Genomic DNA, 14,922 nt, shown 5'->3' on the forward strand with positions numbered 1-14,922 from the left:
CTTGATCCTTTTAGCCGTAAGGGCCACATCTAACTTCCTTTTGAATATATCTAACGAACTGGCCTCAACAACTTTCTGTGGTAGAGAATTCCACAGGTTCACAATTCTCTGAGTGAAGAAGTTTCCCCTTCTCTCAGTCCTAAACCCCTTATCCTTAGACTGTGACCCCTGGTTCTGGACTTCCCCAACATCGGGAACATTCTTCCTGCATCTAACCTGTCCACTCCCGTCAGAATTTTAAATGTTTCTATGAGATCCCTTCTCATTCTTCTAAATTCCAGTGAATATAAGCCTAGTCAATCCAGTCTTTCTCCATATGTCAGTCCTGCCATCCTGGGAATCAATCTGGTGAACCTTCGCTGCACTCCTTCAATAGCAAGAATGTCCTTCCTCAGATTAGGAGACCAAAACCGTACACAATATTCAAGGTGAGGCCTCACCAAGGCCCTGTACAACCGCAGTAAGACCTCCCTGCTCCTATACTCAATTTCCCTAGCTATGAAGGCCAACATACCATTTGCCTTCTTCACCGCCTGCCGCACCTGCATGCCAACCTTGAGCGACTGATGTACCATGACACCCAGGTCTCGTTGCACCTCCCCTTTTCCTAATCTGTCACCATTCAGATAATATTCTGCCTTCCTGTTTTTGCCCCATTCCTGCTTTCTCTCCATACCCCTTGACCCCTTTAGTCGTAAGGGCCACATCTAACTCCCTTTTAAATATATCTAATGAAAACTGACCTCAACAACTTTCTGTGGTCGAGAATTGTGAACCTGTGGAATTCCACAGGTTCACAATTCTCTGAATGAAGACGTTTCTCCTCATCACGATCCTAAATGGCTTACCCCTTATCCTTAGACTGTGACCCCTGGTTCTGGACCAAAGTGGATAACCTCACATTTATCGACATTATACTGCATCTGCCATGCATTTACCCACTCACCTAACCTGTCCAAGTCATCCTGCAGCCTCTTAGCATCCTCCTCACAGCTCACACTGCCACCCAGCTTAATGTCATCTGTAAACTTGGAGATATTACATTCAGTTCCTTTGTCTAAATCATTCATGTATATTGTAAATAGCTGAGGTCCAGCACTGAACCTTGTCATACCCCACTAGTCACTGCCTGCGATTCTGAAAAGGACCAGTTTATTCCTACTCTTTGCTTCCTGTCTGCCAACCAGTTCTCTATCCACGTCAATACATTACCCCCAATACCATGTGCTTTAATTTTGCACACTAATTTCTTGTGTGGGACCTTGTCAAAAGCCTTTTGAAAGTCCAAATACACCACATCCACTGGTTCTCCTTTGTCCACTCTACTAGTTACATCCTCAAAAAATTCTGGAAGATTTGTCAAGCATGATTTTCCTTTCATATCTCCATGCTAACTTGGACCGATCCTGTCACTGCTTTCCAAATGCACTGCTATTACATCTTTAATAATTGATTGCAACATTTTCCCCACTATCGATGTCAGGCTAACGGGTCTATAATTCCCTGCTTTCTCTCTCCCTCCTTTTTTAAAAAGTGGTGTTACATTAGCTACCCTCCAATCCATCGGAGCTGATCCAGAATCTATAGAATGTTAGAAAATGACCACCAATGCATCCACTATTTCTAGGGCCACTTCCTTAAGTACTCTGGGATGCAGAGTATCAGGCCCCTGCAGATTTATCGGCCTTCAATCCCATCAATTTCCCTAACACAATTTCCTGACTAATAAGGATTTCCTTCAGTTCCTCCTTCTCGCTAGACCCTCAGTCCCCGCATATTTCCGGAAGGTTATTTGTGTCTTCCTTAGTGAAGACAGAACCAAAGTATTTATTCAATTTGTCCGCCATTTTTTGTTCCCCGTTATAAATTCTCCTGATTCTGACTGCAAGGGACCTACATTTGTCTTCACTAATCTTTTTCTCTTCACATATCTATTGAAGCTTTTGCAGTCAGTTTTTATGTTCCCTGCAAGCTTACTTTCATATTCTATTTTCCCCCTCCTAATTAAACCCTTTGTCCTCTTCTGCTGAATTCTAAATTTCTCTCAGTCCTCAGGTTTGCTGCTTTTTCTGGCCAATTTATATGCCTCTTCCTTGGATTTAACACTATCTCTAATTTCCCTCATTAGCCAAGGTTGAGCCACCTTCCCCATTTTATTTTTACGCCAGACAGGGATGTACAATTGTTGAAGTTCATCCATGTGATCTTTAAATGTCTGCCACCGTCAACCTTTTAAGTATCATTCGCCAGTCTATCCTCGCCAATTCACGTCTCATATCATCGAAGTTACCTTTCTATGGGCCCAAGTTTCCACATGATTTGCACCTGATTTTTAGGAGCAACTGGTGGAGAACGGTCTATCTTAGAAATCGCAATTCTCCACATTTTTTTTTCTGCAGTTCTAGTCAGGTAGAACAGTTCTACTTTGGAACAGAATTTTTTCTTCAAAAGGGGGCATGTCCGGCCACTGACGCCTGATTTGAAAGTTTCCACAGTGAAAACGTACTCCAAACTAAGTTAGAATGGAGCAAGTGAAGATTTTTGTAGAACTGAAAAAACCTGTTCTACACATTAAAAAATCAGGCGCAGGTTTCAAATTAGGCGTCCAGAATGAGGTGGGGGGGAGGGGGGGGGGGGGAAGGGAAGTCATTAAATTCTACAATAAATCCTTATTTATACTTCTACAAATATTATACAAATAAATCCAACCTGAATAAACATTTATAAGCAAAGAAAAGATTAAATAAACCATCTTCCTACCTGTGTGAAAGTGCTTCAGGCACAGAGAATGCTGCAGTCAGCCTGAGGCGCCCGTTCTTCCCGCGGGGGGGGGGGGGGGGGCGGGGAGAGGAGGCGCCCATTCTTTCCCGCGGGGGGGGGGGAGGAGGCGCCCATTCTTCCCGCGGGGGGGCGGTAGGAGGCGCCCGTTCTTTCCCGCGGGGAGGGGGAAGGCGCCCATTCTTCCCGCGGGGGGGGGGGAGGTGCCCGTTCTTTCCTGCGGGGAGGGGGAAGGCGCCCGTTCTTCCCGCGGGGGGGCGGTAGGAGGCGCCCGTTCTTTCCTGCGGGGAGGGGGAAGGCGCCCGTTCTTCCCGCGGGGGGGCGGTAGGAGGCGCCCGTTCTTTCCTGCGGGGAGGGGGAAGGCGCCCGTTCTTCCCGCGGGGGGGGGGGAGGTGCCCGTTCTTCCCGCGGGGGGAGGGGGGAAGGAGACAGTGAGAAGGCTGCAAGTGCTGATGTGCTGATGGCAATGTGCTTTTATTAAAAAAATGTTCAAAAATTAAACAGCTACAAAGAACTACAAAAATGGCCGAGTGCCAATGTTTTTTTCACACTGAGCATGTGCGAACGCTCCAACGCGCACGCGCAGCGTTGCCGGCAGGAAAAAAACTAATTTAAATAGTACCCGCCCCCTCCCACTTACAAAATCGGTGCGAGTGTAGGCTCCGGCCCCCCTGGGTGCCGCGCCAGGCAGACAAGGAGCTGCAGAACGCTCCAGAATCGCGAGTTTTTTTTTAGGCGCCGTATTAGGCGCGAAAAACGAGAGGGGCGCCCGTTTTTTTTCGTGTGGAAACTTGGGCCCTTTAAGTTTAGGACCCTAGTCTCTGAATTAACTGTGTCACTCTCCATCTTAATGAAGAATTCTACCATACTAAGATCACTCTTTCACAAGTGGCCTCGCACAACAAGACTGTTAACTTTCAATGATTCAGGCACAAGGATACCCAGGTCCCTCTGAACACTGACATTTCCCAATCTTTCACCATTTAAAAAATACTCTGCTTTTCTATTTTTCTATCAAAGTGGATAACTTCACATTTCTCCACATTATATTCCATTTGTCATGTGCTTGCCCACTCACTTAGCCTGTCTATATCCCCTTGAAGCGTCTTTGCATCCTCCGCACAACTTACATTTCGACCTAGCTTTGTATCATCAGCAAACTTGGATATATTACATTTGGTCCCCTCATCCAAATCATTGATACAGATTGTGAATAGCTGAGGCCCAAGCACTGATCCTCGCGGTACCCCACTAGTTAAAGTCTGCCAACCCGAAAATGACACGTTTATTCCTACTCTCTGTTTTCTGTCCGTTAACCAATCCTCAATCCATGCTAGTATATTACTCTAGAGCATGTATCGGCTTTCAGTCCCATTAATTTCTGCAGTGCTATTTTTTTTACTAATACTAATTTCTTTCAATTCCACATTCCCGCAAGACCCTTGGTTCTCCACTATTTCTGGGAGATTTTTTGCGTCTTCTTCTGTGAAGACAGGCATAAAATATTTGTTTAATTTCTCTACCATTTCCTTATTCCCCATTATAATTTATCCTGTCTCATTTACTTTCATTGTCTTTCCCTTTTTACATACCTATAGAAGCTTTTACAGTCTGTTTTTATGACTCTCGCTAATTTACTCTCATAATCTACTTTCACTCTCTTAATCAATTTCTTGGACCTCAGTTGTTGAATTCTAAAATCCTCCCAATCCTCAGTCTTACTGCTCTTTTTGGCAACATTCTAAACCTCTTCCTTTGATCTAATACTATCTTTAACTTCTCGTGTTAGCCATGGTTGAACCACTTTTCCTATGGGTTTTTTGTGCCTTAAAGGAATGTATGTTTGTTGTAAATTATATATTCATTCTTTAAATGCTAGCCATTGCTTCTCTATTGTCATACCTTTTAATGTAGTTTCCCAAGCTACCTCAGCCAACTCGCCCATCATACCTACATAGTTTGCTTTGTTTAGATTTAAGACCGTAGTTTTGGATTTAACGAAATCACTTTCAAACTTAATATAAAAATCTATCATATTATGGCCACTCTTCCCTAAGGACCCCTTTACTACAAGGTTATTAATTACCCTTTCTCATACTAGATCTAAAATAGCCTGTTCCCTAGTTGGTTCCTCAACTTACTGATATAGAAAACCATCTTGTATACATTCCATGAATTCTTCCTCCACTCTATTACTGCAAATTTGATTTGCCCAGTCTATATGTAGATTAAAGTCCCCCATGATTACTGTATTACCCTTGCTACATGTGCGTCTAATTTCCTGATTTATACTCTACTCTACATTACAACTACAGTGCCTCACCTGCTCCCGGTCCCTCTTCAAGACAAACATTTACAGTTGACTGACAGTTAACTACCACTGGCAGACAGCTTCTGTTAACTACAGTTTTTAAAGTTCTAGGTTTAAATTGAAATGTTAAACTAAATTTCACTACTTACAGCTTCTACTTACCCAATACTTGCCAGAAATTCCCAATCTTTCCAAATTCCCCGATAAAACACTCTGTTTATGTGCACGCCATTTAATGCCGCTCTGTGCAGACCACACAGGTATCTATCTGCCTTGGCTCAGATGTAGAATGCTTACCACTGAGTCAGAAAGATTTGGGTTCAAACCCCACTCCAGAGACTTGAGCACATAACCTAGGCTGACTTTCCAGTGCAGTACTGAGGGAATGCTGTGCTTTTGGAGGAGCTGTATTTTAGAGGAGACATTAAACCGAGGCACATCTGCCCTATCAGGTGAATGCAAAAGTTCCCATGGTACTATTTGAAATAGAGCAGTGGGACTTTTCTGATATCCTGATCAACTTTTATCCCTCAACCATTGATTTTAATGCTAAGGAAATTCAGGCACAGTGCATGACAGTCGCATGTTCTGCTACTGCCAGTTTATTGCCCCTGCTCAAGTTGAAAATTACCCCCATCACCTGGTCTTTTATCTCATTGCTGTTTGTGGGACCTTGCTCTGCACAAATTGGAGTTTCCTATATTGCAACAGTGACTACACTTTAAAAGTACCTCACTGACTGTGAAGCACTTTGGGACGTCCTACGGTCATGAAAAGTATTATATAAATGCGAATTATTTTTTCTTTTCTTTCTTAATATTTCATCAGTTTTGCCTAGTCACTTCATCATCAGTTTGGATGAAAAAATATTTGCTCATTATCATTGGCTCTGATTGCTGCAAACATAGCGAGCGGAGTTTCCGTTTGCCCAAGCTTAGCCAAAGCAGCTCAAAAGATCGAGAAATTTTAAGCACAAATTACGTCCGGCACAAATCGGGTTTCCGCGATCTTTTGCTCTAGTTTACAAATCATCAAGCTAGAAGCTGGTCACGCCCAGAAAAATGGCTTTGCCCCCAGGGATGAATTAATCACCATTGGGAGTTTCTGCTAATTGTGCCTATTTGCAGGCCTTTCAGGTGGCTCTTAAAATTAATCTTTTTTTTAGGTACAAAGACACTGATATGCATGTTTTAAAAGCTTTTAAATATATATTTTTTAACTTACTAAGGAACTGACTACTGTACACCAATGTAACTAATAAGTGGTTCTGTATAATTATTTAAAGTCATTTTCAGCTATTTAGGATCAGGTTACTCACAGATGGTGGAGTAGACACTTTGATTAAAAATGCTTGTTTTTGTGATAAACTAATTTTCAGCTGTATTAATAAAACGGTACTGGATTACCATTCTTAAATATATCCAGGAAGATTTTTCAATGCAAATTATTTTTCTAATTACGGGATAAAACACTGCACTGGTTCATGGCAGATTTTAAGTGCGGCGATATGCAAATAAGTTTGAGCGGAAACTTGAGGGGAACAAAAACACTTCTCAAAATTAATGCAATTTTGAGTGCAATTTGCAGATTGCCGATTGCGCCCAAAGTGAAAACTCTTGTCCAGTATGTTAATATATTGTTTCCTGTTGGTAGTATTGCAAAAATGTAGAGTGAAATCTTTAATGCTCATCTTGATGCTGTCTCCCAGATAAATCTGAGTGTAACTTGTATTCATTCTTTCAGACTATTTTAAAAACTTTGAATCCTCAGTGGAGGGAACAGTTTGATTTCCTTCTTACTGATGAAAAGGGTGACATCCTAGACATCACTGTGTGGGACAAGGACACTATGAAAAAGGATGACTTCATTGGCAGGTCTGTAGAAACTTTTTTGGCTCTCTTAAATGGCTTTAATTATTTGCAACACCAACAATCTGATTGGTCCTCGTGGAGGACAAGACACACCCAACAGTTTGTCTGGAATGTGTAATTAGATCCTGCCTGCTGGAGTAAACAAGATCTTTGCAATGTGTAACTTGATCCATTCATTATGACAGCCAGGTTGAGGTAGCCAGTACTGCTTTCAGACAACAGACAGGGCTCACCACCCCGGGTTAGGACCTTCTCCCTCTTAACAATTTCCTGACCTTTCGCCCCCCCCCCCCAAAAAAAATCCTGACCTTCTCCCCCCATAAGTTTTTGACCTTCGTCCCCCCCACCTCCCAAGTTCCTGATCTCCTCCTCCCCTCCCCCGCCACCCCTTTCCGAGCTGGGTCTACTACTGGTGAATTTGTGCATTTGAGCTGGGCCTACTGCCGGTGAATGGGCTTCGGGCCCAGATTTGTGTGCTTGAGCTGGGCCTACAGCCGGTGAATTAACTTCAGCCTCGGGTTTGTGTGTTTGAGCTGGGCCCACAGCTGGTGAATGGGCTCTGGGTCCGGGTTTGTGCATTTGAGCTGGGCCTACAGCCAGTGAATGGGCTCCTGGCTCCATAGTTTGCGTGTTTGAGCTGGGCCTACAGCTGGTGAATGGGCTCCGGGTTTGAGCTGGGCCTACAGCCGGTGTATGGGCTCCGGGCTCCGGGGTTTGAGCTGGGCCTACAGCCGGTGTATGGGCTCCGGGCTCCGGGGTTTGAGCTGGACCTACAGCCGGTGAATGGCCTCTGGGTTTGAGCTGGGCCTACAGCCGGTGAATGGGCTCTGGGTTTGAGCTGGGCCTACAGCCGGTGTATGGGCTCCGGGCTCCGGGGTTTGAGCTGGGCCTACAGCCGGTGAATGGCCTCTGGGTTTGAGCTGGGCCTACAGCCGGTGAATGGGCTCTGGGTTTGAGCTGGGCCTACAGCCGATGAATGGGCTCCGGGTCCGGTGTTTGAGCTGGGCCTACAGCCGGTGAATGGGCTCTGGGTTTGAGCTGGGCCTACAGCCGGTGAATGGGCTCCGGGCTCTGAGGTTTGTGCTGGGCCTATAGAAAACGTAGACGCATGTGCATTTGGCATGACAGGTTCACATGGCTGGCTCCGGTGGATGACAGGACAGTCATTAGGCTCTGCCCTCAACACAGTGCACATGCGCAGAACGACTCAAATTTGTTCATGCAAATAATCACTCCAATAACATAAAATGCTGGAAATCCTCAGCAAGTCAGGCAGCATCTGTGGAGAGAGAAGCAGAGTTAACGTTTCAACTCAATTACCTTTCATCAGAACGTGAAATGTTAACTCTCTTTCTCTTTCCATAAATGCTGCCTGATTTGCTGAGTGAAATTCACAGCAATGACGATTTTACATAATTGGAGCTGCAAGTTTGGCGCATTTCATTCAACGAGAAGAGATGAGGGGGATGTCATTGCAAGTGACATCACTAGCAGAACTGTGGATTTTTAGCATGTGCTGAGAATGACATAATTGAGGGGCCTGGCTCATGCGCAGGATGACATCACGTGTCAACCGAAAACCGGAAATACCCACACTGTCGCTAATCACTCCGTCAAACTAAACACTCTGGGTGAGAGCTGCAGTGACTGATGAGGCATTGTGTGTGGGTTATGGATTTTTAACAGGTTTATTGGGTACGAAGTGAATATTGACAGTGTGACGACTTCGGAATTTTGTCCAGAACCAGTCCAAACGTCTCAGCTTCACCGGCTTTCTCAGAAAATAACTCACTGCTGTTCATGGTCTACAGCGTGATCCAGGTCTATGGAGGAGGAGAGGGAGAACATGTTCCAAATGTAAAGGGGGTGGGGGTGGGTTTGGAAAAACGTGATCCATGTCTAACAGGGTGAACAGTGTGATCTGACTTCCCATCTGGATCACGTTCTTACTCTCATCCTCCCCCCTTTAGACCTGGATCACATTCTTCCCCCATTCCCACTGTGCTCTCCGTGCTCTTTACTCCCCCCCACCAATGTCCCTGAGCTCTTGAACTTATCACCCTTCCCACCCCCCCCCCCCGAGTTCATGACCCCCTCCCCTCCAGGTTCCTGACCTTCCTCATCATCTTTCCCCCCCCCCCACCCTGACTTCCTGACCTTCCCTCTCCCTGAGTTCCTGACCTTCTCTTCCCCTCTTAGTTCCTGAACATCTCTTCCCCCCCCCCGAACTCCTGGACTTCTCCCTCGTCCGAGCTCCTCTCCTTTCCCCCTTCCAATTCCTTCTCCTCTGCCCCCTCCGAGCTCCTCTCCGTTCCTCCTGATCCCCTCTCCTGTTCCCCCTTTGATTCCCTCTCTTCCCCACTTCAATCCACTCTCCTCTTCCCTTCAAGCTGCTCTCCTCTCCCCTCTTTGTTCATTATCAGCAAAGGTTCCACTTACTTACTTCTACTGATCAAGCCACGCTAATGCCAAGTACCAAGGGGGCGAAATTGACCCTGATTTATAGGACCATCAGCACATCCGGAGGGTGCTAATGTGGCGGGAAGAGTCTTTACACTCAGTGGGGTGGGGGGTGCACTACCGGCTCCTGGGAAATTGCCCAGGAGTCTGCGGAGGCGCTGCCATGGCAGTGGCGCCCCAAGGGTAGCGCCCCTGGCTGCTGCGCAACCGCCGATGATGTAATCGCCGTGCGTGGCGATCCCTCAGCACCATGCACCAGCCCCTTTCCGCCCCATGGGGGAAATTACCCCAGGGCTCACAAGGCTGGCACGAGCGGATATCAATGCCAGCTTCGCGGGTCATGAAGCTGGCTGACATTCGCTTATGGGGTGGGCGCCATCTTAAGTGGTTTGCCGACTCTCGGGTCAGCTCCACTGATGGCTTCCTAGCGTGGTCCATTTTGGGTGCCGGGCTATAGGCCCGGTCCCACGCTACCCTGGTGGCCTCATGGAGGCCATCAGAGGCCTTGCAGAGTGCGCAGCGGCCCTCCCCTTTAAGCGAAGAGGAGTGGCATTGAAGCGCGTCAGTGCTACGGGGAGCATTCGTGTAGCGCTGCAATCCTCGCCCCAGTAGCACCCCGGGAACCGCCCCGAAAGGAAGTGGAGCAAGCGAGATTGCGCTCCACTCTCTTTGAGGGGCGGTAAGCCCAATTCAGCGGTGGGGGCGGGACTTCTGCGCCGGGCGCAAACCTCCCGGCCCCAGCTGGTTATCATCCCCAATCAGGTCGCAGGACAATTTCGCCCCCTAAGTATTTTCTTATCCTGATTGATCAGCTGGTAATTCAGCTAATTTACTAACCTGTTCCTCACCTCTAATCCTAATTCTTTACAATGTATCAGATACTGCACTTCTGGGATCTGGCAACAAATCATATCTGTAAATCACTTCTGTCTTGTCTAGGGTAAATTTTAATTCATTTCTGCGATTAATTTTAATCAGGTGTGCTGTTCATGGGGCCCATTTCCCCAATCCCTAAATTCATGTTGAGCAAGGCTCCACGGCAAGAGCACAGCCTTACAAAATTTATCCTTATAAATTAGTCAGCAGAGATAGGGTTGAATTTCTTTGGGGCTTTTTTCGTTCCACTGCCATAGCTTTGGCAGAGTTTCAGCGAGTAAATGGGGTTACTGCCAAAGTTACGGTGTGCACCAGAAAATTCACCCTCATGGTCTTTGAGAATTGTTTGCTGCTGATCCCTCAGTCTGTGCCAGTAATGTAACTGTTACTGTAGTTGGCATGTAAGGCTCCATACCGTGTTCTTTCCCCTTCTGACAGATCTGGTTCTCCATCCTGGTTCAATTATGCCTCCCATTCGACTATTTGTCATAAAATGTCCGTTTGTTGATTCTGTCATCTTGATTAATCTGAGGCATCCTGCGAAAACTTACTTTTTGCTAAACACATATTTTTGGAAAGTGGAAACTGCTGTCTTCCTACCCGGCAGAAACTTTTTCCAGTCCCTTGCTAAAGTTGTCTCTCTTAACTTCGATATATCACCTTGTCACAGTTCGGGCTTCTTTCCAAAAGTATTACTCAGTCAGATAAATGCTTCAAAGGCTTAACAGTTTTCCAAGGTATCTATTGAGCATTAATTCATGATAAACATGAGGTGAACTTCATCGAGCCTCCAATTCACATAGTGGCACAGCAAAATGGAAAATTGAAGGAACATGGGACACCGGACTGGTTATATTTCTCATTTTGCTTTTGTGTCTGAACTAGCATAGGAAAGGAAGAATTTACATTATTATGCACGTTTCATGACCTCAGGACATCCCAAAATGCTTTACAGCCAACGATGAAATGTCGTCACGGTTATAATGCAGGAAAAGCAACAGTCAATATGAGCACTGCAAGGTCCCACAAACTAATGAAATAAATGACCAGATCATCTGTTTTAGGTGATGGTTGAGGTATAAATGTTTGAAAGGACACTGGGAGAACCCCCCTGCTCTTCAAATAGTGCCAAGAGAACTCTTACTTGTATCTGTGAGGGCAGATGGGGCCTCAGTTTAGTGGGCTGAATTTTCCTGGGTCATTTGCACCAATTTTTGACGGGCGCAGTTTTTTCTGGTGTATTTGTTTTTCAAAGTTTCCCCCTGCGATCTGCACCGGCATAACTGAATTAGTTACGATTTTTCTAGGTGAGTTTTTTTTGACGTAATAGTCATGACGTAACCCTCATGTCTGCGCCGCTTTTCATAATTTTTCGCAGTTTGGCCAAAAAATTTTCCTCCTAGGTCGGTGTATCTGGCCTCTCCCGAAAAACCTTCTGGTGAGTTAGCAGAAAACAGTGCACATTGACAAATCGGCGCTGAAAGACGCCATTGTTTTTAATCGAAGATTTTGGAGGGAGTGAAGAACACTCTAAAAATTAGTAATAAAGTTCAACTTTTTTTTACTTGTCCATGCCACCACTGAACAACTTCAATCAGAGCTGGAGGGTCCTAGCTTTGGCTGGCAGAATCGGCCCCACGCCCGGACACAGGGGCTTGGGGCTCGTCTGGAAAACAAGCTCTGGGGGAGTGGGGTGGAGTGGAGAGAGGGAGGTGCCGACTGATCGAAAAGGCTTATGCACTGAGCCCAGGGAGCGAGGTGCCGATCAGAAGGCTTCTGAAGACTGCAATGAGTTTGGGGGAGTGGGGGGGAGGGAGAGAAGGGGAGAAGTCACAAGACTGCAATTAGTTGGGGGTGGGGGGGGCGGCAGTGAGGAGACGTTTTAATAATCGAACAAATAACGGAAATGATTCAGTTTTAATGTAAAATATATTTTATTCAAAATTTTAACGAACAGTTTGTACTTAAGTTAACTTTAATAAAATTATTCTTTTATCAAGCTTTAAAGTTTTCAGTTACGATCACTTACAAATATTAAAATCACTTACAAGCTTTAAGATCACTTAAAAACTTTAAGATCACTTACTAATAAACGTGTAAATTTACATAACTTACAAAAAACTTTTAATTTGAGAATAACAGTTACAACACTAACAATAATAACAACAACAACAACAGCAGCAGCAAAGAAAGGCATCTTTCATCCCTCTTATTCTAAGACCGCCTGCCGTGCTTGGTCTTGGAGACTCCACCACCCCTGCCCGCAGGCGGTGGCACAGTGTTTCTGGCGTTGGTACCAGGCTTATTCTTTCTAACATCTCGGGTAGTGTGCATCTGTTGAGGGAAGGGTGCGGCAGGCAGCAATGTGGAGGGCCCAGGTGACAATGTGGAGGGCCCTGGCAGCAATGTGGAGGGCCTGGCTTGGAGCTCTTCAGAGGCTGGTGTGGGGATTGGAGTGGGAGTGGCAGTTGATTCTGTCAATGGGCGCGGGTGTTCACTTATTGCAGCAGCTAACTCCAACATACCGTCCCTCATGCGCCCTGACAGTGTCTCAATGACCTGCAACATTCCCTCCCTCATGTTGAGCAAAACTGTCTCAACTACCTGTGACATTCCCTCCCTCATGTTCAGTGATAGTGTTTGCACCATCTCTGACATTCCCTCCCTCATGTTCACTGACAGCGCATCAGCTACCTGTGACATTCCCTCCCTCATGGTCACTGACATCATTCCCATTTCTCGTGAGATTGCTGTTACTTCTCCTGACAGTCCCGCTACCTTATCGCCCACCCCATTGATGGTGTCCAGGAATGATCGCGTATGGTCAATGCTCTCCCCATTCATTGCTATCATCTGAAGCACATCTGTTAGATCCTGCACCTCAGGAGAGTGTGGTCCAGCTCTCCTTCCCTCCCCCCCACGGATATGGCTCGCACCCCACCACTGGGACCCACAGTCTGGGGTGGTGGGGCACTGGATTTGCCTCGCTGCACCTCCCCGCCCCCCCACCCCACTGGGACCCGCAGTTTCGGAAGGTGTGGCCCTGGTTATGCCTCGTTGCACCACACCACTGGGACCCGCAACCTCGGACATTCGGAAACCATGGAATGTCCCACCAACACTCAAACCACTAGTCACAGAAGGGGCTGTCACTGCAATGAGCGGCACCTCCTCCAAAGTCAGTAAAACAGTGGGGGCTTCATCCAGCTCCATCCCCTCCCCCTCCCCCCCATGTTCTTGTTCTGCAAGGTTGGATTCGAAGATGTTATCCTGTTCAGGCTGGTCCTCGTCTGAATTTTCTTCTACATCGTCAGGGTTGGCCTCAAGTTCTGCAAAATATAACAGAACACAGACAAATGGTTAGCAGCAGAGGAGGGGGAGGGGTGGGTGGCATGAGAAGGCTTATGCAGCACAGGCCAGGCAGCAGGCTGATATGAAGGACCACGATGAATGATAGCACATTGCATCAACCGAAGCGTAGCTGATGGAGACATCCACAGGAACCAAAGCATAGCTAGCCTGCGCAGTACTTAACATTTAGCAAAGCCAGACTGTGGAATTTGCAGGACATACCCTCTCCCTCGAGTGTGGGCCCAGCTTGTGCAGTAGTGATTGCTTTTCTCCAGGCAGGACCCATCAAAGCAACGACCCTCTCTTCCAAGGGTGTCAGTGGTGCAGATTTGCCAGGCCTCCTGTTGGGTTCTTTCTCGTTTGTTGTGTGCCATATTCCTCTGCAAAGATGAAAACATAACTTTTTAGAGAGGGTATCTTTCTGCTGGGTGGGGCATACAAATGATCACATTTACAATTGCAATTGCATTGAATAAATGAAAATATTTCTTATACGAACTACTTGACCAAGGTCCTGCCACTACTTTTTACACTGGCCTCCAGATCTCGTGGTGGTCACCATTGCACAGTAATCTTCTGCAACTTGGTTCCAGCGTTTCTTCATTTCTTTGGGTGGAACTTTTATGTGACCTCTGCTGGTGTCAAACTCCTGGCATCTGGTCTCAATCACAGTAATTAGTCCCTCCACTTCATCCTGCAAGAAATTGTTGGTCCTTGCACCACGTTGTATCTTGTATTGCTGCAGATCCGATTTTTCCAATGCTCTCAAACAGCACTCCTCCTCACACACACAACTGGCTCTTTAAAAATGGCCGATTGCCAATCTGGAGCTGTACTGAGCATGCGGGTCCATTGCAATGATGTCAAAAATGTAACTTTTTTTGTTGCGCATGCGCAGAAGGTGCGGCATCGTTTTTTCGGCACAGACAGCAGGCTCCACCCCCGAGACGACTGGACACGCTGCGCGGTGCCAAATTTGAATTATAGATCAGGGAAACTTTGGCAAAATAGTTCCACCGCATTTCTGGCCTAGAAAAATGGCCGTAACTCTGGCAATATGCCAGAAAATGGGCTTGGGAAAAATTGAGCTCTATCTCTCAATCGAAAGGCGGCACCTCCGACAATACTGCAGTCCCTCGGTACTGCACTGAAGTTCCAGCCTAGATTAGGTGTGTATGTCTTTGGAATGGTGCTTGAATTTAGGTCCTTGTGACTTACAGGCAAGATTGTTACCACTGAGCCAAAGTATAGCTCCAAATTTACCTCTGACCCATA

At 46.3% G+C, this 14,922-nt stretch overlaps 1 protein-coding gene across 5 annotated transcripts in view; it reads left to right on the forward strand.

Moving 5' to 3' along the window:
- mctp1a (multiple C2 domains, transmembrane 1a) overlaps nucleotides 1-14,922 on the forward strand; it is a 979,537-nt gene that overhangs the window by 435,771 nt on the left and 528,844 nt on the right. For all 5 annotated transcript variants that reach the window (XM_070884895.1, XM_070884861.1, XM_070884869.1 and 2 more), the window contains one exon: nucleotides 6,833-6,963. In XM_070884895.1, the coding sequence (XP_070740996.1) occupies nucleotides 6,833-6,963 (131 nt within the window). The remainder of the gene's footprint in view (nucleotides 1-6,832; nucleotides 6,964-14,922) is intronic.

The sequence above is a fragment of the Pristiophorus japonicus genome, chromosome 1, assembly GCF_044704955.1.
Source record: "Pristiophorus japonicus isolate sPriJap1 chromosome 1, sPriJap1.hap1, whole genome shotgun sequence".
Lineage (NCBI taxonomy): Eukaryota > Metazoa > Chordata > Chondrichthyes > Pristiophoridae > Pristiophorus > Pristiophorus japonicus.